This window comes from Mizuhopecten yessoensis, unplaced genomic scaffold, assembly GCF_002113885.1.
Source record: "Mizuhopecten yessoensis strain PY_sf001 unplaced genomic scaffold, ASM211388v2 scaffold8955, whole genome shotgun sequence".
Lineage (NCBI taxonomy): Eukaryota > Metazoa > Mollusca > Bivalvia > Pectinida > Pectinidae > Mizuhopecten > Mizuhopecten yessoensis.
The window spans coordinates 189,008-215,605 of NW_018407806.1; the positions used below are offsets into that span (position 1 = coordinate 189,008).

The following is a 26,598-nucleotide window of genomic DNA, read 5'->3' on the forward strand; positions in this document are numbered from 1 at the left end:
CATAATGTTCTTTCTATGAATAGTCAATATTTAATTGTTATATTTGATACAGTTTTCATGGAGAATTTCGCAAATTAAATCGATCACACCGGAAGTTGTCGGTTGACACAACCTGTGATTTTCATATTTCCGAGAACAGAGTTATAATGCATTTGACGCAATAGGTCAAATATCTGTACCTGCGCGTTATCTCTGATGATGATCACAGAAGAGTTATGAAACATGCCATGGCTGACAGAAATTTTCAGAATGTGGGAAGTCATTTTACGAGTACCCCCTCTTTTTGTCATAGACTCTCTTCTCAACAACTCACTTTTCACCTACTATCAAGTGTACTTTCAGTTCCTTCACTTTGAAACGCCGATGACATGGATCCAGTACATCGAATGGCTGTTTCTTTTATCGCTGTGTTAGTATTTCATTGATATATTTATTAATGTTTAATGTTTATCCAGTATCACCACTTCCTGGAACGTTTGTGCACAGAGGCACGCAACTACTTTTAATACTGATCTTTTATATCCCATAACGTACCCAGCGACTGAAAGTCTAACAAGATCAATATTAATAGTAGTTGCGTGTCCCTGTGTTTTGTGTAGTATCGGTGCTGGACACACAAAACAAGATGTACATATTCATGCCGGCCTTACTAGCTCACTGGGTCTCTTTATCAGTAGTAGGTAATATTGATCTGGTTGGGTACAACCCCCTCAGATGGGTAAATTAATGATCCTGCATTTGGGTATCAGTTATTGTTAACCTATTTACAATCATAATTTTATATTACTGGTATTGGGAATTAAGTTAAATAAATACACATATATTGTTCTTTTGAACATTCGCTAGGAATGGGTCTCTCTTAAAAGCGTCTTCAACCGACAACAAGCGTATTCAAGTGACAACAAGCGTCGCCACACAAATTCTTCAAAAATACTGTGTTCACCTATGCCAGAGACCTATACGTCTCTGCCTATGCGAAGCCCTACCCTACGTACACATGTGGCACGGCGTATAGCTTAATATCTGGACATCGTATGAACTAAATTCACGATAACTCAATCATTTTTCAACAAATCAAATTAAAATTTGGTATATAGTTGTATCATAGTCATATGAATAACATATCTCATGATGTCGCTTACTTTATCAATTATTTTAAGAGGTAAAGTCTAAAGACGCTTCTTGATCTGTACAGTTTTATCTGGCGACGCTTTCTTCACTTTACATGCTAATACACACATGTGCTACGCTGCGATCGTAAATATTCAATTCATCATAACTCGATCATTTAATCAAATATCAAATTAAAATTTGGTACAGAGGTGTATTATAGTCATATTAACAACATATCTTCTGATGTCGCTTACTTTATTCAGTATTTTTAAAGATTTTGTCTGGCGACGCTTGTTGTCACTTGAAGACGCTTTTAAGTAAGACCGCTAGGAATTAAAGGGGTGTCATTTTTTTCAACATAACCAACCAGTGAAATAAAAAATTGTATCTGCCTACCTCATAAACTAAATTGAAATATTGAATTAATGAAATGAGAAAAAAATTCTCAGTGCGACAACTTAAATTTCCTATCATATTTCTAAACATGGAATACTACATGTTCAAACAAATATATTACAGTATGCATGACTAAAAATTGTCAAAATTGTCAAAACTTTTTTTGAAATGAAGAGAAATATTTTCAACGCTGTTAGTTATTTCATAAACTGCCTTTTGTGATGAAGTGTTCCATTTGGGTACTCCGCTAGCTTAAAATTCCAATTGAATCTGACTCACTTTAAGGCACACATGCTGTTGATACCTAAGAAATACAGAAAATGAAAGCTAAAGGCATGTATTGTTTCAATACAGTAACAAATTTGGTCTTTCAGAATCTTTATAGGAAATATTCATATTTCTCTTTAAAAAGTGTCCCATTTTGGGTACCCTCGCCCACCGATGCAAAAGTGATCAACTGTATTACTTCCATTGCTTAAAGTGCAGCGTAGCTAAAAATAAAATTTCATGTTAATCTGTAGTCGGACGTTAGGTCTATTTAGCATACATATTGACTCTCCAGACTTCGGGTCTATTTAGCATATGTTCTGACTCTCCAAACTTCAGGGAAACTTCTATTCTAAAACTATTCTAATTTTGAAACTGCTAAATGTTGTAAGGGTCAAAGCCGTGCAACTTATAAGTAAGGTGGCAACATATTTATGTCTATACTGAGTTTTGATTTTTGTACGCTCGTCAAATTTGACGGAAGTATTATGGTATGGGGTTGTCCGTCCATCCGATGTAAACTTTTGTTTGTCCGGCAATCTCCTCCTACATTTTTCGACCGATCTCTTTGAAACTTGGTTATACATTATAATCATGATATAAAGTTGTGTCTCCCTTAAAAGAATTTTGATTCGACAATTTTTGCAAAAGTTATTGCCTTTTGTTCATTTCAGTATTTGATTTTTTGTCCAGAGATATTTCTCCTACATTTTTAGCTCACCTTGTCCGAAGGACCATGGTGAGCTTATGCCATACCGCAGCGTCGGTCGTTCGTCCGTCCCTCGATTTTTCCTTTAAAACGCTACTTGTCCTGAATGGCCAAGTAGATTTTGACTAAATTTGGTCTGGAGCATCCTTAGGCCAAGGGGACTCAATTTGTATAAACGGTGGGTGTGGCCCCCCCTGGGGGCAGAGGGGCGGGGCCCAATAGGGGAAATATAGCAGGTTCTTTAAAATCCTTCTTCTGTAGGAATGAAAGGATTTGTTCCATATTTTGGCTGAAGCATCCTTGCGTGAAGGGGAACCAACTTTGTATAAACCATGGGTCTGGCCTGCCGGGGGCCTGAGGGGCGGGGCCCAATAGGGGAAACATAGCAAATTATTCTATAAGATCCTTCTTCTTCTGTAGGAATAAAAGGATTTGTTCCATATTTGGTGTGGAACATCCATGGGTTAAGGGGAACCAATTTTGTATAAATGGTGAGCGTGGCCCCCCTGGGACCTGAGGGGCGGGGCCCAATTGTTCTCGCTATATCTCAAGTACTGGATGGATCTTTCTGAAATTCATATGTACTTACAGCACCTACCATGGAGTGCTATATCTTTACTTCATACCAACTATTTTAAACATATTCAGGTGAGCGATACAGGCCCTCTGGGCCTCTTGTTTATAGCATGTCAGCTAACCACACTTAGAATGATGCAGATCTTAGTTCAATGTAAGAAAGTATATAACACTATATGGCATTCGACGGGCGTATATTGTTCCGCCCCGCGGTACTCTTGTTAAGTAAACAGCTACTTTGAATTCATCAAGAATTTCTAGTGCTACTAGCTAGTACTGCATCAATCATTCTAGTGTTACAGAGTGTGCAGCAGAGGAGTGGGGAGATGGCAGGGTAATTTTCACTTTATTCCAAATGGAAAATAGAGCTATTTTCCCCCTAATTCTGTAATCTATTCTGAAGCAACAGACAGAGTTCCCAAAGTTTCAAAAACAGTTTTGGTGTGTAAGGTGTTAAAATTAGCTACACAAAAGACATGAAATAAAAAAAAGCTTGTTCGTCTGGTCCCTTCTTGTAATATATGGAAAATTTATATTGGTGCCTGCAAGGTGGGATCAACTCTATTTAGCTCACCTGGCACGAAGGGTGTACAAGCCCTCTGGGCCTCTTGTTTCAAATTCTGTTTGTACTTGAATTGGTTAGATGATACCAAGTTGGGCTGGTCTGAGGGACTGCTAGTGAACACTCACCAGGTAACTTATAGTTAAGATCTGTACCACGTCCCTGTGGCTATAGGGGGCATCCATCTAGAATTTGGAGTTCTCACGACTGCAAGCCCATTAATCAATAGTACAGGACTGTGCTATTTCAGTACTTCGGGATAATGGATTTTATGTTGGGGCTAGCAAAAATCTACTATATTTTATATTATGAAATATATTATAGGTTGAGAAAAAAATATATTTCTAAACATTTGCCAGCAGAATTGAGGGTTGAGCTACCAGAAATATCCTAAGAGGAAGAGTGTAACTCTTAACTTCAATACATTGAAAAAATAAGAAGTTGAATTCCACTAATTTTATAATTATGTAAACAAAAACCTGAAAGATTTTGGTAAAAAGGAAATATGTGTCACCTGTAACTTATAAAGGATGTAGTGTTGTTTATTGCGTTATTGTAAATTATTCTGATGATTGAACTGTAATGTTTCAATCATAACACACGCCAAGTGTGAATTGTTGTAATTATTAAAACCCTTCTGACACATTCTTGCAACAAAATTATCTCAAAATATTGAAATGTTGCAAAAAATACTACATTTAAACATTGGTATTCAGGAAAGTTAAATATTAAATTCTGGATTTGTTGAAGTTTGAAATATTTCACTAATACCTTGCCAGGAACAATGCTCTTTTTTATTTCTTGTTTACCTTTACAAAATTTGTTCTGTAAGGATTGCCTCCCTTTCGCAAATTCTCATGCTATAGGAATTGGGAATGGTAAACTAATTTTCAAAAGTTCTGCTTTTAGCAGATGTATGGAAAAATTGCTATTTTTAATAAGTCTTTGCTTTTTTGTATATAACTTAAAACATTTCAATCAACAAGTCAATAACTTGTCAAAAATTCTCAATTATAGAAAATTGCACTAAAAATTCCAAATTTGATTTACCAAGGGTCTTAACGTATTATGGATTTGTAAGAATTAGCCATGCAAATTAGGCAGAAAGTCTCTAAATCTCATTGGGAATGGGACCAAATTTTGACCTCCAAACACAGTGTATAAAGACTTAATAACATGTTCCCCTGAACAAATAGGCATGGTATTGAATTAGCTGAAGTGTGGTTGATGATGTGCCTCATAGTCTCTTATTTCTTGAGCACAGACACGGTTTGTACACTTTAATTAGCGTGAATTTCACAGTGGGTCGTGTTGAGTCACATCCTTTCAAATTATATATTACGTTCATAAATAATTCAATGTACATGTTGATAAACAGTCATAATTATGTATTAAAAATGAATATTCAAATTAGACATTGTGAAGCTATATGGCAAGCCTGTTTTTTGGTTTTTACCCATTTAATACAGATATCTACAGATATCTGTACTGATTGCATTATGAGAGAGATATCTGTATTTTAAATGCAGATATCTATATTTGCATTGAAATAGAGATATCTGTAATTAAAATGCAGATATCTATAATTATACAATAAAAACAGATATCTGTATTTAAAATGCAGATATTTTTATTTCAATTATAGTTATCTCTATTTTCATTAAAGATATCTGTATTCTGTCAATAAATTCAGATATCTGTATTAAATGGGTAAAAACCCAAACCACTTGCCATAAAGCTAGACAGTCTGAACAATGACAATATAATTGGTTGTAAATTTGATACATATACAACAGTGTCACAATCACTGTTGTTACTTTACAATCAGCCATCACTTTAGGTATTCACAAAACATGTTGCATATTAATTTAAAAAGTAAACAAAAATTGAAGCATACAAGGACATACAGAACATATCTTCATTCCGATTTAGTGAATAATTAAATTAACTCATTTACCCCTGAAGACACATTTGAACTCTTCCAGTTCAAATGTTGGAATAGTTCATTATGAGATTTCAGGGGTGAATAAGTTAATTGAGGTACATCTTATCACCTTATAAAAATTCTGTAGTATTTTTTTTTTATTTATTTATTAGTTAAAAGCCTTGAATTGTTACTTTTAATTTAAGAGATTAAAAAACCCACCTAAGAATGTCTTTAACACCATAGCAACCAAAATACAGTGTTTATTAAAATCACCTTTAAGGCTGTTAATCAGAGAAAAGTTTTAATCAAGGAAATTGTGGTACAGTGCTATAATTACATTCAGGTGAGGTGGTACAAGGAAGGGAGGATAATATTAACCTGCGATGCTGATTGCTCTATGCATCTCCATACAAACATACACGTATATGTGGAGATATTAGCCAGGTGACATATGACTAGTAGTTATAAGTGCCTGATAAGGCAGCACCTGCAAATTCCTCAAAATTGCATTCATTAATATACTGTAAAGATTGTATGATTTGTATATCTTTGTTTTGTAAAACACATTGGGGTGGCGTGGTATTCTAGCAAGATAGAAATCTTAATCAAATGTTGTACTGTATAATAAAGCATAAATACCTGCGTAGTAAATAACACATTTTTGTACTCGAGTATTAATGTAATAATAAATATTCACAGCTAATTAATTGCACTAATGATTTAACAACAGAAAGGAAACAAAGCAAGGTATACAAATGTGAAATATATATATATATATCTATAACACATTTATTGTAGAGCTCAAGACAGGAAAAAAGTAAATTTAAACGTATGCCCTAAATCTGTCAACCTATGTCAATAGTTAGTAAATGGTGTTTAATCTCAATGATCAATTTGGAGCACTTGCAGTTAAAAAAATTCTAAAGATAATTCCAAACTAACATAAGACACTTTTATTTTCAAGATGGATGTTTTGGTATTTATCTCTGACATTAAGCCACATACTTTTGGAAATTATTTGATGATGATTTTGTTTAGCAGAAATCAGTCTGGTATAATCATTGGTGACCAAGTAGCTTAGTTTGTTGATTAGAGAAAAACAATACACGCAAAACTTATTATATAAAGTGAAAGAGTGATTTGAGATGAATAATTAAGGATGAATCGGAAAAAAATATATAAAAAGGAAAAAGTGTTAAGCATTTGAAGAGAAATACTGAAAGTCAAGAGAGAAGTGCTAATTAACTATCATGGGGAAAAAACTGACAAGTCTAGATCTGGGTGTGGAAAAAATCTTGATAATATAAATGAAGTACAATTATCCCTGTGTGCTCAATTCTACCTACCTAGAGCAAATGTGACAAGTTTCCTCTGACCCCGACACCTGCAGGCTAAGGCATTTTGACAGATTGATGTCTGGTGTGGGAGACTTTAGACATTTTAACAGATAGATGTCTCAATCTCTCAAGATATCTTAAGTCTGGTGTACATGTCAGGGCCAGAGGAAAATCAGGCTACCTAAAACAGTGTAAAATATGATCAGTTTTAAGTATAAAAGTTTGTCGGGTACCGGTGTTACAAACAAATTCAAGATTGTCATATGTATGTGATAATTTGCAAAAACTTTGTGTACTCTATATATGATGTTCAGTGACAGATTCTTAAAATCACCTGCAGCTTAATATGATGTCATGCCTACATCTATTGACTTCAATTCAGTATCTCAATGGCATGACATGTCTGTGGTCCTAATTATAGGACGTTATGTTGGAAACATTGCTTAAAGTAACATTTTAAAGTTTGTCCATGATGTAGGATTAAACAATATAGTGTATTTGACCGCAAATAAGCCCCCTCCCCGCTTTGGCAATTGCCCTGGGAACAGGGTGGGTGTCTGTAATTAAGCCCCCTCCCTAATTTTGTCCCTCTCTCAAAAAAAATGTATGTTAATTTTTGTCTCTAACATAAACAAATTAGCTAACTGGATGCAAAACAGCATAAAAAAGTAGTGGTGTGACAAATACTGGTATGGAGTTAGGAACTAAATTTGTACTCCAACTGATAGTCGGCTTGAGGAGTGTTTTAGTAAATTGTAGACATAATAATGTAATCAACTTTGTCTTAGTGATATTTTATAAACCAGGGGTAGCTGAGATTTTATTGTGTCAATTTACAGTTTACAATTAGACAGAATCTGGTTTAAAATACCAGTCTGGTTTGTTGGCCTCTGTACCGAATTAGGTCGCCATGTAAATTGTACCCTATCGCAAGTGGAATTTTTTCAGTGTAATAAATTGTTAAACACATTTTTGTTTTCTTGTAAAGTTGCACATCAGTACATACTCATTTGATAATTTAAATATTATTGGAAGTTTAAAAAATCCAAAAGTTAAACATGAATTGAAAATGATAATAGGTGGTACACTGAAAAAACATTGTACAACACCAGTGCACCAATGTGATTTCAGCCTTAAACATCTCTTACTTATAAAATAATTTTTATTTAATTTTTGCAGGTACATCTGTGGCCCTGGTGATTTTTCTTCTGGGGACCCGGCAGCTGCTCACCATGTACAGCTATATTCTTTCCTTAGTCGCCGTCTTCGTCTCATTAAACATGAATCTAACATTCACCAGGCCTGCAACCAAATCGCTTTGGATGGTGGAGTTTTCAAATCCCAAAAACCAAACCACAGATTATTTGGTACCACCAGAGATAGTTCGTCATGGATTACAAACCTGTATAAATTATTTACTTGGTCAGCTGGCTGCCGCTTTCATCTTCTGTAAATCCTGGCAATATCGAAGAGAAGTTCGAACTGAAAACAAGAAACATGTATATAGTGTCTTTTTGTCATTCATTTTTCCAATTATCATGGCACAAATAATGCAGATGATGGATTTAAGTTCAGAGACACTACTTTTCTTTATACAAGTGGCAGGGTTGGTCCTTCCACTGGAGATTCTGTCAACGAATGTGATTAACACAGCATCTTCATTTTACTTCACTTTCAAGCGTTCGTATAACCTCGTGAAATTGACTATCGGTGCCATCGGATTACAAGGCTTTCTGGAAAATCACTGGGTTCGTTTACAAGTTCCCAGGGTGCTAAGAATATTTTTTACAAGTAGATTTATATTTCAAGTTGGATATCTGTATTGGTCATCGTTAAATCAAGTTAATGTTAGTTATTTCAGTACAGATATTTTAAACAACATAGGTTACCAGGTAGTGGTGCGAAGCTGTGATGATGTTGTTGCACTGCTTGGTTTGACTAGCATTGTGTCATTCTGTGCCCATTACATTGGCGTTTTTATGGCATTTTGTATAGGATCGTCTGAAGACGACGACAAAAACATGGGTACGGTGTCTGCAATTTTATTCTTTATACTTGCCCTGCAAACAGGGCTTACAGGATTAGAACCTGACAAAAGACTAGTAAGACTCTGCAAAAATTTATACTTACTTGGAACAGCCATCACACACTTTGTTCACAGCATGGTACATCCTCTGTTAATGTCACTGAGTGCGTCGCGCAACATGCACATCCAGCGACACGTGCGAGCACTGGCAATGTGTGCCTTCCTCATCACATTCCCTTCCTGCCTTTTGGTCTACCTCTGGAGCATGCATAAGGTCAACACATGGCTCATGGCCGTCACAGCATTCAGCCTTGAGGTCATCATCAAGGTCATAGTATCCCTCATGGTATATTTTCTATTCATGCTGGATGCATATCGAGACAAATTTTGGGAATCCCTGGATGACTATGTTTATTACATTCAGTCAACTGGCAACACAATAGAATTCCTATTTGGAATTTTCCTATTTTGTAATGGAGGTTGGATACTACTGTTTGAATCTGGAGGAACAATCCGTGCTGTTATGATGTGTATCCATGCCTATTTTAACATCTGGGTGCAAGCGAAAGAAGGTTGGAAGGTTTTTATGAAGAGGAAAACAGCTGTAGATAAGATAAATTCTCTCCCCTTGGCCAGTCAAGAACAACTCGATACGCTCAACGATGTGTGTGCTATTTGTTACCAAGAGCTTCAGAATGCCCGGATAACATCTTGTAATCACTATTTTCATGGCGTCTGTCTCCGGAAATGGCTATACGTTCAAGATAACTGTCCAATGTGCTACAAGGTAATTTACCATACTGTCGGGGGAGACAACTCCAGTGTGGAAGGGGATGATGCCAATCAAAACAATATTAACAATGGTTTAATAGCACCAGTCCCAGTTCAACGTGATCATCAAGATTAGCTGGGTCTGTTAAATGCTGTGTAATGTTACTGCCTATGAACTATGTATAGTAAATCAGGAAACCTGTATAAACCAGACAATATAGAGAGAAAAAAACACGCTATGTTTCTATGTAAATTTCACATATAACATCTTTTCCATGATTTTCATGTATTTTTTTTAAAAAGTTCAAGTTCTCCGGACCTGCAAACATGAGAACTCAGCAATAACATTTACGGTATTCATTACATAATACAGAAGTCATGTGATAAGAATTCATTTTGTGGATTCTTAGATTATTCATTGTAATTGCCTACTGGTTGCCATTATGATTCTGTAACTCAAAAAAAAAAAAAATCCAAGAGATCTTGATAAATAAACCAGAAATATAGCCATATATATAGAAGACTTGTCTTTACACAAAAATTACAAAACTTGTTATAGTTTGTGGTAATGAGTCATTGAAGGTATCAAGGTTTTGAATGACTGGTTTATACAGGTTTCCAAATTGTAGAATTTCTGATGTAATTTCTATGGTTACAGTTATATAGCGTAATTTTTGCATTATTTTTAATTGAAATTTATAAGAAGAAGCAAGTATATTTGATAAATAACCTGCTGTATTTTACTGGTGAAAATTTTGCCCAGTGAACTTCATACCCTGTACATACTCATGGATAGGTAGTATAAGTAGGTCTGTGTACATTAATGCAATTGATGTTATTGTCAGGGTATTTTAACATCCACTTTCATGTATCTTTAAAATCAGTTGAAACAGGTGAGCTTAATGCTCTGACTGTACCACCAGTACAAGTTGTAATTGATTTGAATGAGAGAATTTATGTTGGAGTGAAATTAATTTGATTCATTGGTTGATGTAATGTGTAAATGCACTCTGGGACCAGAGTCCTTTTATATTGTTCAAAGTTGTCGTGAGTTAGTTGTTTCTGGTTATAGAAGAGTAGGAAAACATTTTGAATTCAAAGCTGTCCTCTTTGAGCAAATGATTAAATAATTAACATTTACCACCAAGTGAAATTAGATGACTACTTAATTAATGTTTGCCATTAAACAACACTTACATTTTGTACTTAATTCAGTGACATTTAAGGATCCCCGTACCACTGCCAAAAGCTGTTACTGTACATTGGAAACTGTTTTTTCAAGCATGACTATAGTTTTGATTTTGATGAATCATTTTGAAGACAAACCATATTTTGAGGGATTTTCATGAAAAAAAATATAATTTGAAATATGAAATAATCAAAATATTAACAACAACCTCATTCTGAGTGTAAAAAATCTACACGACTAGACAGGGATTCGAACCCTGGACTTCAGATTGTTGAAATGCCCTGGCCCAATTGTGCTAGGGTTAAATAAAGAAGGAATTAATTCATTCACCCCTGAAATTTCATAATGAACTAATTTAATATTCCAACCTTTAAATTGGAAGAGTTCAAATGTGTCTTCAGGGATGAATGAGTTATAAGAAGATTACTGTTTATATGAAAAACCAAACTACATTAGGACAGGGATCCTTAAGCCACGAAAAATGATACGAAAAAGAGTTTTTGATGAGGATAATTCAAAAAAACTTTCTATATAACAGTTTTATTAATTTTTTCGTTATACTTTAGCTTTTTGCTTAGGTTAAATGAGAAAAAAACACTGCTAAAACTTGGTTCTTCTTGAAAATTGAAAAACTGGAGGTTTGACACAAAGATACAGGAAGGTTCCTCTTCTATTTTTGTCATGTAGCTTAATGAAAAATAATATGTAATAGGCGATTGTAATCTTATTGCTTTTGATAGACATCAAACTAATCTCATACTATTACAATTAAATTGAACAACTTCTGAAAAACTGGAGGACCTAGGGTCATGATATTTGGCCAGTAGGTACCTGGGATGGAGTGCTATAAAGTTTCCTCATTAAAATGATCTTTACCTACTTTCAAGGTCACTGGGGTCAAATATATTCAAAACTTCAAACGACAATATCCTAAGAACCATTTGGACTATTGGAGTCATAATACTTGGGTATGTTATGTAGACAAGCTGTGTGAATTGTGTTTTTTTTATTACATTAATGAGGTCAAATGTCAATTTTAAGTGCAAGTCGGGAGTCAAAGGTCAATGTGGGTTAAAAGCTTTAAAATTAAAACTGAAATCTTCAGAACCGTTTAAGAGATGTTAAAATGTCTTGTGTTCTGGTTACCAAATTTCAGAAATTTGGTCTTAAGTTACCTATATGTCTGTTCATGTAACAAAAGAAACAGGTGAGCGATATATCGATACAGGCCATCTTGGCCTCTTGTTTTACCACCAGTATTAAATCTAATGCAACAGAATCTTGGACATTACTATAGGGCACTATACAGACATGTATAATCACTTCAGACTAGCTAATCAGACATCAATCAGATACCTTTTCATTTCAGCAAATTTTATTCCCGATATTACTGGTACATGAAAGGAATTGAACAAAGGCTAGGCCTATGTTTTCTCCTAATCATACAATTGTATATGATTAAAATGTTAATAGTTTAAACGCTATGTTGAAAGTTTATGTGTGTTAAAGCTTATGTGTTAAAATTTGATTTTTATGTTGTTGCTAGCTCACCTGGCACACATTCGTTAAAGTGCCTGTTAGCTTTTGGCATGATGCAGCATTCGTCGTCTGTCTGTCAACCTCTTTGAACGACTTCTTTTTGACAACTGAAAAACCTAATACTTGGGCAGTAGGTACTTTGGATGGAATGCTGCAAATTTCCTCATGTAAATGAACTTGACCAACTTTCAAGGTCACAAGGGGCAAATATGAAAAACAAAAATTTAGATAACATTTTCTGAAGATCCATCATATCTTATCCATGGTACTTAGGTATGATTTGTAAATTCAAAGCAGCAGCAGTATATTAATATACTGCGTTAAGGACAAGTCACAGAGGTGGTTTTTTTAAATTTTAACATCTGACAGTATAATATCTAGTTTGTTGACAGAAAATGCCTGACCAATATGTAACTTTCATGTCACATCTCATCTCATCTTCCAACAAGTTTGCCTAGCATTCATCTTGTAATACCAGTCCAAGTGAGCGCTACAGGCCCTCTGAGACTTTTGTTATTTTGTTAAGTATAATACCGGTAGTTGTTGAATTTTGATGTAATCATATGTATGTATGGTAATATGTTGTACCATGAATAAGATTATACAGATTTATTGGAGGTTTTTTACGTGTGTGTGTTTACATTTAAATTGTCAAAAAAGAAATAAAATTACGTAAATCTATACCATTTCGATCCAATAAGTGCACCTGTGTCTTTAAAGATAGAGGGTGTGTTTATGAATATGTATTTAATTAATTGACACCCACTTGTGTTATTACCAACCCATCTGCAGTAATTTCTAATGTATTGAGCTTCTTATGTGATTTAATTTGTGATTTTGTAAACACGGTCCCCTTTTAAGGCTGAATGGTTTTGTATGTAAGTGATTATACATGTAATATCACAGATAAGTATCACTGTCTTTCATTACTGACAAAGTTACATGTATCAAGTGTAGTTGAAAATTACGTCGTTAAGGCGCTGCACTAAATTAATTTGGATTTTTTGTTTTTTTAGATGACTTCTCAGTTCATGTTTTCAATATATTTTTTAAAGTAGAAATCTACATAAAAGTACCGTTGAATTCTCTAGTGTGTTTGCCTGCAGGTGTTTGCCTGGGATCCTAAATATAGATAGTGTTAATCACTCTGGTTTGGGAGAGAAAATATGTTGCTATCTTAATTAAGGATGAAAGTATGAGTCAGGTAAAATGTTAAAATGTCTCGCTAAGTATTTATTCAGAAGACACATTCAAGTGAAGTATAAACATGTATAAATAGCTATAAAGGTTTTAAGTTATTAGAAGCACTTGAAAAGTCGGGAAAAGAAGTATTTGGGAAAATCAAGTGATAAATGGTATGATTAAAGGGGTTTTCATGGTATTAATATCAATAGTCATTAATCACTTTTTTGTAATCATAATTTTGCACCATCTCCTTGGATCGGCACTTCAGACAATCATAATTGCGATATTTTCATTTTAAAATGTTTCGTGATTAACAGTAATTGAAACAAATATAAATTTAACTTTAAACTTTGTAAAAATACTGCTGGATAAATGCTTGATTTGTCCAGTAGCTAACTGCTATGAGCCAAGAAAATATGAAATCTTAGCTTCTATCCAACATACATTGTAATAAATGTATTAAAATTACAGAATTCACATATATTCCAGACATCATCATTTTCATTCGCTCACTGTTTGAAATGTTGTCAGTTTCATTTGATTGCCATATTTTATTTAAGAACATACACAAAATTATTACTTTATCAAAATATTTTAAATGAGATTTTGGATAAATCTGATTTGGGAGAGGAATTCAATTGATATAAGCTCTAAGCTTGTTTTCCCATCCCTCTGAAATCATATGTATGTAATAAACATGCTTGATTATTGAATAAAATTCTGTTAAAACTAAACAATATGATGATAAACCATTCATGGGTCATGTAAATCATGAAATTGCCTATATATAACCCTAAATAGTTTTTACCTATTTCTCCAACATAGGAATGTATGTTAACAGCCAAGACTAGCTTTATATAACAGAGATCTGGTAATCTCTCATTCCTGTGAGTAAGTCCAGAGTAAGAAGGAGGTATATTAAAATTCATATCCTGCACTAGTCCATTTCATATGAATAATGTCACAAAATGGGATAACAATGCAGGGTGGAAGTTGTTTGTGATGGTTTCTGATCTGAGTGATTGGAATGAGAGAAAAATACTATTTCATGCCCAGGGGTGTAGGATAGGGAAATTCTAACCAGGAGATTTTCGAATCAGTGCAAAACACTCGGGAAGCCTCAATCAGGTTTTACAAAATTTGAAAAACTTTTTGGTGGAAATTCCTTATCCTGCACCCCTTGGCTTGAAAGAGTCTTAAAGTCTATCATTAAAGGAATGAACTGGACAAGCATTATTTAGAATTAGAATATATACAGATCATATACACTTAATTGTCTATTGTTGTACTCGCTTGCACTGACTGAATTGTTGCTGCACTGTAGTAAGAATTTTAGTATGTTATTTTTTTATTCAGAATCAAATACTTAAGATATTTCTTATTTCATTTGTACACTGACATACACAGATTGATGTCAGATTTGACGTTTTTATTTTTTGCATGTCCAGTTCTGAAACGAACTTACACCGTACATCTTGAATACATGTACCTGGTTTAACTTTCTATCTACAATATAGTAAACGGGAAATTTTTGCTGAAGTATAACTTCCCCTTTTCATGCTCCATCATAATAAGTAATAGCAAATTCACCCTGGTCAGATATGGATGTTACCATTGAAAGGTGAAAGTTTGCCTGGGTGACAATTCCACGTGATGCAGTACTGGTCTGCTTATTAAGCACAGGGTCCAGGGTCCGTATTCATGAAACTGTTCCTATGCTCAAACATGGATTCCGTGCCTAAACACTTTGTAACTCACTTAAATCATGTCAAACGGTCTTATGTAAACATTAAAAACAGTATTCGGCTTTTAAGTCTCTTCAATGTTTCCTTAAATCATTGACAAAATAAGATATTTGTTTTAGTCTATAGTGAGAACAAGAAATTTGGCTTGAGCACAAAATCCATGCTGGAGCACGAGAATGGTTTCATGAATACAACCCCAGGCTTTATTAGCTTTATGGTTTGTCACTGACCTATATACAGAGGAATACAGACGGTCAGTAAGAAATGTAGGTGGTGAGCTGTTGACCCCCTCTAGCTGACAAGCTATATATACCTATAGAGGGTCAATGACAAACTAACAAAGTGGCAAATATCCCAAGAAAGGCTTGTTAAAGCACACCAGGTATATAATCAAAACATTTTCTCATCCTTATGTGGAAAGTTTGTGTCAAACCATCACCACAGAAGATTATATAGCCGTCGGTGACATTATTCAATTGTGATGTGTTACTGTATGGAATTGGATCACTATAGAATTTTTACTGTCTGATCATAGTTGATGAGAGTTCACTATTAGACCATTTTTGGTGTCCGAGATGCAATAAAATGCGATAAAGAAAATCCAGTACCAGGGTACATAAAATATGTTTCTGAGATATGGATGCAGTGTTAGTGTTTTTTCCTGAAAACTTAACCATCACATTCATGAAACAGTTAATTTAATTCTAATATATCAAGGTATAATAATAAAGACCAGAAAAAGTGCTTGAAATCATGATGAGGTATTAGAAGTTATCTAGTAGATTTTAATTTTTGTTTGAACCTTAAACTTTTTTGGTAGATAATCTACCAAAAAAGTTTTATGTTCAAACAAAATTAAAGTTGTCTGTCAAAAAGTTCCACTTTGAAGAACCACATTTTATAGCTATGAAGATATCTAGTCAAACGTTAAGCTAGGTCTTTAGCTCACTAGGCCCGAATGGCCAAGTATGTATATGCCATGGTGCAGTGTCCGTCCGGCATCAACTTTTCCTTAAAACAACTTCTTCTGGGGAACCAAAAGGCCAAGAGTCATGATATTAGGCTAGTAGGTTCCTTTGATAGAGCCCAACAAAGTTTGTGAATATAAATGACCTTGACCTACTTTCAAAGTTACGGGTAAATATGTCAAAACTTCAAATAATTTCTTCTGGAAAACCAAAAAGTCCAGAGTCATGAAATTTGGTTGGCAGTTTTCTAGAGTGGAGCCTTTCAAATTTTGCAAACAAAAATGACCTTGAGTTTTTTTTGAGGTCAAAGGGGTCAAATATTGCAAAAGATTTAAAAAAAATACTCTTCAAGGATACATACTTTCGATAAAATTGTATGGCATTTGAAAGGCTTTGAACTAAACTAACACATTCCAGGTGAGCTATTAAGGCCCGTGGCCTCTTATTATTAATTTAATGCTTTAATTTTTCACAGGATATCTGGCTTGTGCCAATTTGCTATACATTCAACATTTTAATGCTTACAATTTCAAATTGCCAATGAAAAAAGTAAACAATAGAAATAACTGTTTGCAAAAGATTTACAAAAGATGGACTTATCTCATACTCAAGCTAATAAATTGTTAACAATTTATATAGTATATAATTAACAGTTCAAATAATATATTATTTGTTTGCTTATAATGTGATTGAAGAGTTAAAATTGAAAAAAAAAAATAAAGAATATGATTTTTTCTCGAATTGTCTCCCCTCTTTAATGTATATACAGGTAACTAAGGTTATATGCTAGCATACCATGAAATGTATCTTCATTGCAAAAGAGTTCCGCACAAAATAAAAGAGATTAAATATGAATGTCAATTTATTCTTAGTTCATAATCTGGTGATATATTTGAGAGAGAAAAATAACATGTACAACACTTACAACACTGGTTTTTGTGATACTGTTTATAAAATGTTTGAAGACGGATGACTTCTACACCGGTAACAGAAAGACTAAATGTGTAAGGGAGGTAAGCCTTACACAAGTTACAGATAAACTTTAAAGTGTAAGGGAGATAAGTCTTACAGAGTTCACAGGAATGCAATATTGTATAAGCGGTATTGTGTGAAAAGGGCCGATTTCCTATAACACAGGTTGGCGGTGTAAAAAGATAACTTGCACAATTGACATGCCTCCTTTGTCTAAGGGTGATAACTTTTACCTACATGGTGTAATACAAGTTTATGTACTCCGAGTCTATTGTAACCTACATCCATGGTATCGTCATCTGAAACTATTTACTTGCACACTTCAGAAAGACTGGCCCGGAAGATTTTGTAAAGTATTGTATAACTACATTATTCTCTCTAGTTTGGAACACGGACTGGACTACCAAGAGATCAAAGTTTAAAAAAGATCTTATTTTTAAACCCCATGACAACGAGGGGGTGGGTATTTAGGGCTCGTCTGTCTGTCTGTCTGTCTGTCTGTTGTCTGTCTGTCTATCAATGTTCCTAGTAATTAGAAGAACAACGTCATCCTTAAGATTTTGTTGGCACAGTTGAAGTACATTGTGCAGGAAGGAAGGATTTGTTGTGATTCGATTATAATACCCACGATACACATTATTAATACATATACAATAATTGTAGTACACACACATTTTGTTATATTTAATAGACACTTTATCACTAATTTAGAACTTTGTATGGGGTACCAAGGAATACCTATAGATATGTGCGAGCTCGCTCACAGTTTCTCTACTTTATTGTTAGTGCAAGATTCTAGTGACGGGCCATGTCCATCTTCTCTCTCCTTATATCCTCGTATCCTTTCTTCTTCCTCTCGGCTGCTACTATCCACACTCCGTTCCAAAATAAAACTCCAAACCCCCTTCCCCTCCCGATGTCCCTCCGAACCACCTCTATACTATCCCCATCTCATTGATCAGTTCCTATCTACATTCCATATTCCTTCACCCCGAACCATCCCCCTTGCGGGATCGGAAATACTAGAACATGTATGTACGCAGAAGACATCCGATGTTTTAAGTAAATGTCCTCTTTTTGAGCACTACATTTTTTACGCTCGGATGGGCGTGCGTTCGTTATAATTTTGTTATGGGATTTTAAAAAGTCCATAGAAAGGTAAAGGCGTGTTCCAATATGTTCTATAATCTCCCCAGTCAATACAAATACTCTGTTTGTCAATTCAAGTAGTTTCTTCACTGAGAGAGTGTCTGGCTCTTTATCCGATAGTGTTGGTTATGTAGGTGTGGTTTGGTCCGTTAGTCACTATAAGAGATTCTAATGACGGGTATTGATCACATGTTTACCTAACCTAGCTCAGACTCGCTTTTCTCAGTGTACATTTCGTCACGGTCCTACACCGTTCTATGTATTTAAGAGGCGTAGGTTTGAAATTAATATTTAATTTAAAATCTACATGCTTACCGTGTTCTATGTTTTCCTAACACTAATGCATGTTTGCATTGCACATATTTAAAACAGAATTATATAATTGCATTTGATTATATCATATGCGGAGTGCCCCTACTATTCATTAGTTTAAAAGGATCAAGTACCATAAATTGATTTCAGTGCAACGGTAATTTTTTCAATGGAAATCTTATTCTGGTGGTCTTCCATCCAACCAACCACACCCCTTTGGGATTTTGGATGGTAATTTTATTTAAAATACGTTCCGACTGAGTTTCGGCAACAATTTACTATTTAAAAGATATACAGCATTACGATCATGTTTACGGTATCGGAGAAGTCCTACATCTTCCCTGCATAAATACCACAATTTTAACAAAGTATTATTAAAGCCCTAAAATGATAATAGATTGATTTAAGTCATAGTTTGTGTCATTAATAGCTCATTATGGGCTACTGCCGCCGATTTATTTGAACCACTCATGTTTCATGAGTGGAAAATATAGGCACGACTGTCACGAGATATCTACATTGACTGTAAGTCAAGTCAAAGGCTAGGTTTGTAGTATCAATCTAAACCACTCGAAGAAACATGCATCTCAGGTTTAGCTTACTTTCTGTTAGAGACGGAGTTCTAAAACGTGTCAAATTACAGTGAAAATGTTTTTCGAAAGCACATGACGTGTCAAATTACAGTGAAAATGTTTTTTGAAAGCACATGACTTGTTTGTCATACAATGTACATCATTTTTAATGTATCATTACATTATAGCAGCACATAAATGCCAATATTTTATAAAGTTTACTTAAGAAATACCAAAAAATCGACGTACACGGGTCCCATGTACGTCCGGACGTGGAACACATAATGGGTCCTTCGATTCTCTGTCCAAATTCAAGACCATACTTGTCAACTCTCCCTATTTTGGAGGGACCCTATAACTGACCATTTTGAACCAGTGAATTTGCACTGAACATTTGCTATATTTTGTGATTTAATGATTTCATCTGAAAAAATATCAAGAAATGTACTCGTTTAAAGTGTTATTTTTTAGCCCGCCATCATCAGATGGTGTGCTATTTAAATGGCCCTTCGTCCGTAGTCCGTCCGTCATTCAACAATTCTTGTTAGCGCTATTTCTCAGAGAGTACCGGAGGATTTCTCCTGGTTCCTGGTTATGTATAATGAGTTTTGGGACTGATCGAAAAACCAAGATGCGGACACGCGGCCATCTTGTTACAGTTTAAGGTTGTTATCGCTATTTCTCAGAATGTACTGGAGGAATCTTTCTCAAATTTGATAGGTAGGTTCCCATTGGCTCTAAGTTGTGCATGTACACTTTTGAGGTTGATCAAAAGACTGATTAAGATGGAGAACAAGAAATTTAGCATTACTTTTTATGTCTTTATTTATTTTTATGGTAATTAAAATTAACCGTTGCCTCATTCAAATAGACAGCACTATCTACTTCAAACTTCTGTCAAAGACTTTTTAATGCTGCTAGCAGCATGCAGTGCAATGGCATCAACACTTAAAGACGACAAGGTAATAATAAGTTGGTTTTTAAGTCGGGATGGCGGGACTTGAATGTTATTTTTCCGGCGGCGACGTCTACGTGAAGTTTTTGTGTTTAGCTCTGTTTCTCAAAAGGCATTATAGTATACTAGACCAACCAAACTTGGACCATCCATGCGTCCTATAGCCATGTGCCCTATATTTCGCGGTCCAGTGACTCTGACAGCATCTTCATCAATGTTAAGTTTTTGAGTTTAGCTGTGTGTTTCATGCTGTTCCCAAAAAGTTAAAGTGTTGGACTAACTAAACGTGGACTGTAGGTGTTTCAAACGTTGTGCAATTCAAACCAAGCATCATATGCTGAATGTGCCCTATATTTCTCGGCCCAGTGTTTACCAGAGTCGTAATTTGGCTGATCTCACAAATGCATCAAAATTAGTGACATTATGTACCTTGTCAATATTATTTTATCGTGGCCGCAAATACACTTGCACAGACTGAGATTCCCAAAATTATAACCCGCTAATATTTTCTTGACACAAAGGAATGAAAATAAATACTTATAAGAATCAAAATTTACGGGACACATTATGGTAATGCATTGTCCATTCGTCCGTCCGTTTTGGCCGTGCATCCGTCCGTTAGCAATTCTTGTCATGAAACTCAACATTCACATGAAAATTCCGAACTTCGGGTCGAACTAAAAATGCTTCACACAATAAATATTTTGATCAAGGCGGGGACAGAAGACACATCTAATTACGTGCAATTCTTGTTCATAATAGTCACAAAAATAAATATTCCTCGGTTGAACGTATAAAAAGAATCTCAAATAAGTTCCTAACTGACTTTTATACGAAACTAACCGTAGTCCGTTTATGTAATTCGAATTGGTTTAATATTCGGTATAATTTTAATTAATTCAATTTCTAATAACTAGAGACGCAATTAGCATCAAAGATAACTTTCTCGTCTATTTGGATTTTTCTGAGATATCAAACTAGCGTATCACGGGGGGATTACACATATTATAAATCGCAGTGGTTTTGTAATGACGCTCGATATTTCACACTGTTTTTGTATCAGCAGCGATTCGCATAACAATTGTGCCCAAGACAAACACATTTAGTAAACTATTTGAAATGTCAAAATTTACAATTCACCAGGACGGGATAGTGAAATTGATTGTTTCCCCTTGGAAAATGTGTATACATGGATATCAACAACAATACAGTCCCACCGGTATGCTGAAATGTGTACTTAGCAAATAACGACCTGAACCTAAATTGACTCCGGTCACAATGTAAATCAATGGGCATTCAGTCATGTCCATTACTTTTAGTTGTTCCACTGGTCACCCGTGGTTAATAATAAAAGAAAAAGCTCGCACCGTCCAAGCGAAGGTACATATTGACGTTCTGTTAACATATTCAACAGAAACACTTCTATTGGATTTCTATTTCGGAAATTGTGTATATTTATATTTTCAATCTAATTGAACTCCCAAACAAACAAACGCATGAGTGGTCATTTGCCACGCCCGTTACAAATATGAGTATACATGTACAGAGTATTGAAATTCTTGTGCTCGCGGCCAAAACACAGGATACTTTACTTACATACCAGTGCCCTCGGACCAAAACACCAAATAATGCACCTACATCCGAGTACCCTCGGGTTCTAATGCCAGTCAATGTACTTACATCTCAGTACTCTTGGATCTAACACTAAATAATGCACATACATCCGAGTACCCTCGGGTCCTAATGCCAGATAATGTATTTGCATCTCAGTACCCTCGGATCTAACACTAGATAATGTACCTACATCCGAGTACCCTTGGGTCCTAGTGCCAGATAATGTACTTACATCTCAGTACCCTCGGATCTAACACTAGATAATGTGCCTTCATACGAGAACCCTCGGATCCTAATGCCAGATAATGTATTTGCATCTCAGTACCCTCGGATCTAACACTATATAATCTACCTACATCCGAGTACCCTCGGGTTCTAATGCCAGATAGTGTACTAACATCTCAGTACCCTCGGATCTAACACTATATGATGTACCTACATCCGAGTACCCTCGGATCCTAATGCCAGATAATGTACTTACATCTCAGTACCCTCGGCTCTAACACTATATGATGTACCTACATCCGAGTCCCCTCGGATCCTAATGCCAGATAATGTACTTACATATCAGTACTCTCGGATCTAACACTATATAATGTACCTACATCAGGGTACCCTCGGATCCTAATGCCAGATAATGTACTTACATCTGAGTACCCTAGGATCAAACACTAGATAATGTACCTACATCCGAGTACCCTTGGGTCCTAGTGCCTGATAATGTACTTACATATCAGTACCCTCGGATCTAACACTATATAATGTACATATATCCGAGTACCCTCGGGTCCTAGTGCCTGATAATGTACTTACATCTCAGTACTCTCGGATCTAACACTATATAATGTACATACATCCGAGTACCCTCGGGTTCTAATGCCAGTCAATGTACTTACATCTCAGTACCCTCGGATCTAACACTATATAATGTACATATATCCGAGTACCCTCGGGTCCTAGTGCCTGATAATGTACTTACATCTCAGTACCCTCGGATCTAACACTAGATAATGTACCTACATCCGAGTACCCTTGGGTTCTAATGCCAGATAGTGTACTTACATCTCAGTACCCTCGGATCTAAACTAGATAATGTACATACATCCGAGTACCATCGGATCCTAACGCCTGATAATGTACTTACATCTCAGTACCCTCGGATCTAACACTATATAATGTACATACATCCGAGTACCCTTGGGTCCTAATGCCTGATAATGTATTTACATCTCAGTACCCTCGGATCTAACACTAAATAATGTACCTACATTCGAGTACCCATGGGTCCTAATGCCAGATAATGTACTTACATCTCAGTACCCTCGGATCTAACACTATATAATGTCCCTACATCCAAGTACCCTCGGGTTTTAATGCCAGATAGTGTACTTACATCTCAGTACTCTCGGATCTAACACCATATAATGTACATACATCTCAGTACCCTTGGGTTCTAATGCCAGATAATGTACTTACATCGCAGTACCCTCGGATCTAACACTATATAATGTACCTACATCCGAGTACCCTTGGGTTCTAATGCCAGATAATGTAGTTACATCTCAGTACCCTCGGATCTAACACTATATAATGTACCTACATCAGGGTACCCTCGGATCCTAATGCCGGATAATGTACTTGCATCCGAGTACCCTAGGATCAAACACTAGCTAATGTACCTACATCCGAGGACCCTTGGGTTCTAATGCCAGATAATGTGCTTACATAGCAGTACCCTCGGATCTAATACTATATAATGTACCTACATCCGAGTGCCCTCGGATCCTAATGCCAGATAATGTACTTACATCGCAGTACCCTCGGATCTAATACTATATAATGTACCTACATCCGAGTACCCTCGGATCCTAATGCCAGATAATGTACTTGCATCGCAGAACCCTCGGATCTAACACTATATAATGTACACACATCCGAGTACCCTTGGGTCCTAATGCGAGATAATGTATTTACATCTCAGTACCCTCGGATCTAACACTATATAATGTACCTACATCCGAGTACCCTCGGATCCTAATGCCAGATAATGTACTTGCATCTCAGTACCCTAGGATCAAACACTAGATAATGTACCTACATCCGAGTACCCTTGGGTCCTAGTGCCTGATAATGTACTTACATCTCAGTACCCTCGGATCTAACACTAGATAATGTACCTTCATCCGAGAACCCCCGGGTCCTAACGCTAGATAATGTACTTACATCTCAGCACCCTCAGATCTAACACTAGATAATGTACCTACATCAGGGTACTATCGGTCCCTAGCGCCAGATGATGTACTTACATCTCAGTACCCTCAGATCTAACACCAAATAATGTACTTACATCTCAGTACCCTCAGATCTAACACCAAATAATGTACCTACATCCGAGTACCCTCGGGTTTTAACGCCAGATAATGTACTTACATCTCAGTACTCTCGGATCTAACACTAAATAATGTATCTACATCCGAGAACCTTCGGGTTCTAATGCCATAACAAAGTTTCTATTCATACATATAACAGTCATACACATTTAATACAGCACTAAAGGATAATTATTAAACATGAATATAAACAGTAAATCACTAAATGAAGCTGAAGTTTCTAGCACAAATCACATTCTCTGTATATATCACTTAAGTCTCTAGTACAAAACACTCTATCCCAGATGCAGAAGCTGTGATGCTGAATCGGCGTAGGTCATCAGGTCGATAGTTCCAGTCTGATAACGGTCTGGGTGTCCAGGCGTCTGTCGATGTTGGCGTATCTCTTCTTTCTCTCTGGATCCGGCTGATGTCATTCACGTTCTGTATGTCCTTAAACGTCTGGATGATGGTGTAGATGTTGGAGTGGGCATGCAGTACTCTTTTCTTCAGTTTTCCGTGCCAAGCTTCCAGATGGTTGGTAGTCCGAGGTCCTTCTGTTGAGAAGTGGTCCAAGGTTGGTCGGTCTCCTTCTACCCATTGCTCTGTTACGTAGTCGGTGAAAAGCAGCACGGGATGTGGTATGTCAGCATCATCAGCATCTTCAAGGGTTTGGAACCAGATGTCTTCTATGCGGTCTAAGGGGATGAGTGGAAGAACAGCAGCTCGGCGGACAAGTAGTTTGACGTCATCGTTCTCACGGTACAGTGTCTGGAGTCCGGTTGACTGGGCCTTTCGCCAAATACATTGAGTGTAATGGAAAAAACAGCCTTTTATGTTGATTCCAGGGACGACACTACGGATGGCGTTTGCCATCTTGTAGTTGATGTATCAAAGCACACAATAACAGATAAAGTCACACAAGTTCACACAAATCTGAAAATAAGTTCAAGTTTTATATGACAATAATTATAAGAGAAATCACACAAGTCTGAAAGTACAAGTTTAACTAAAACGATGACAAATTCTGAATACAAAATTCACATTCAGTGAGTAAAGAAGTTGATGTTTCCAAGTACAGAGCGAAATATGATAATTCTCCAAAGTGTGCTGCTGTTTTATACATTATCCATTTAACAGTTTGGGATCGGAACTCTAGATATTATTGATTCTTTTGCAATTATTAGCAGCTAGTGATTATCTCATTAGTTATCAGAAGAACAGCTTGGTATCGGAACTCTAAATATTAATTATTATTTTGCAATTATTAGCAGCTATTGATTATCTGATTAGTTATCAGAAGTTCATGTTTATGTTCATGTTCTTTATTTGCTGAAGTTTAACAACTTATGGCAATTACAGATAATACAAAGACACTCACAAGGAAACACTCACACTGACTCTGAAACATCATCCTCATCATCAAGAACACTCACACCAACTCGCACACATCATCCTCATCATCTTCATTAACCTCATCTTCATCATAATCATAATCATCATCATCATCTTCTCAACATCATCATCATCATCATCATCATCACCATCATCATCATCATCATTACACCATTACATCATCATCATCATCATCACATCATTACATCATCATCATCATCATCATCATCACCATATAATAAACAGCAGCAGCAATCATTCGTCATTCATCATACTCGCATTCATACACACGCAAGAACCATTCTTCACCCTCATTCACCCATACAAGACTTATCAATATAATAGTATATTACATAATTTGTATACAATAAACTGATGTACAACATGTATCTTAAGGTCATTGGAGTGTATTGCTAAACGGAAACAGGAAATACATCCCTAGTTGAATATCCAATGTAGGGAGACAGCATCACAATTTCCGCAACTTCTAATGTTTAACATTAAATTGATGAATATTGCATGTTTATTATTGACAGAACAGTGTGTTATCTAGATATTAAAGTATTTAAAAGCAATCCAGTCATTGATTCAGGTTTATTTAATCAATGAGTCACATGTGTCCATTTTTCTGTACTTCAGAAAACCGGCTACCTATTTCACTACAGTGAAGTTTTTCAAGAACGATAACTCTTACCTGCAATTACTATGTGTATATGGTTTTATTATAAAATGTCAATTTTTATATCGTGTATAGAGAATTAATTTTAAACAATTTCAGCATTTATTAAAATGATATACATTGATGCAATACTAATATATGTCAGTATCATTTTTATTGACATTATTTTGTAAAAATATTGTGTCTTTCATTTTTTTTTCAAAATTCACTCCTTTTTACATAAATTTCCATTTAAAATCCTTAAAATTCTGACAACCTATTTTTTTTTTGG

At 35.5% G+C, this 26,598-nt stretch overlaps 2 protein-coding genes across 2 annotated transcripts; one reads left to right on the top strand and one right to left on the bottom strand.

Moving 5' to 3' along the window:
• The first annotated feature begins 100 nt into the window (after positions 1–100).
• On the top strand, positions 101–11,261 carry LOC110456939 (protein TRC8 homolog). The gene is made up of 2 exons (XM_021508012.1): positions 101–409; positions 8,067–11,261. The coding sequence occupies exons 1-2, from the start codon at positions 223–225 to the stop codon at positions 9,818–9,820; spliced, it is 1,941 nt and encodes a 646-aa protein (XP_021363687.1). The 5' UTR covers positions 101–222; the 3' UTR covers positions 9,821–11,261.
• A 13,265-nt stretch (positions 11,262–24,526) lies between these two features.
• On the bottom strand, positions 24,527–25,129 carry LOC110456934. Its single transcript, XM_021508005.1, has one exon. It carries the CDS (start codon positions 25,127–25,129, stop codon positions 24,527–24,529), a length of 603 nt encoding a protein of 200 aa, XP_021363680.1.
• Between the last annotated feature and the right edge of the window lie 1,469 nt (positions 25,130–26,598).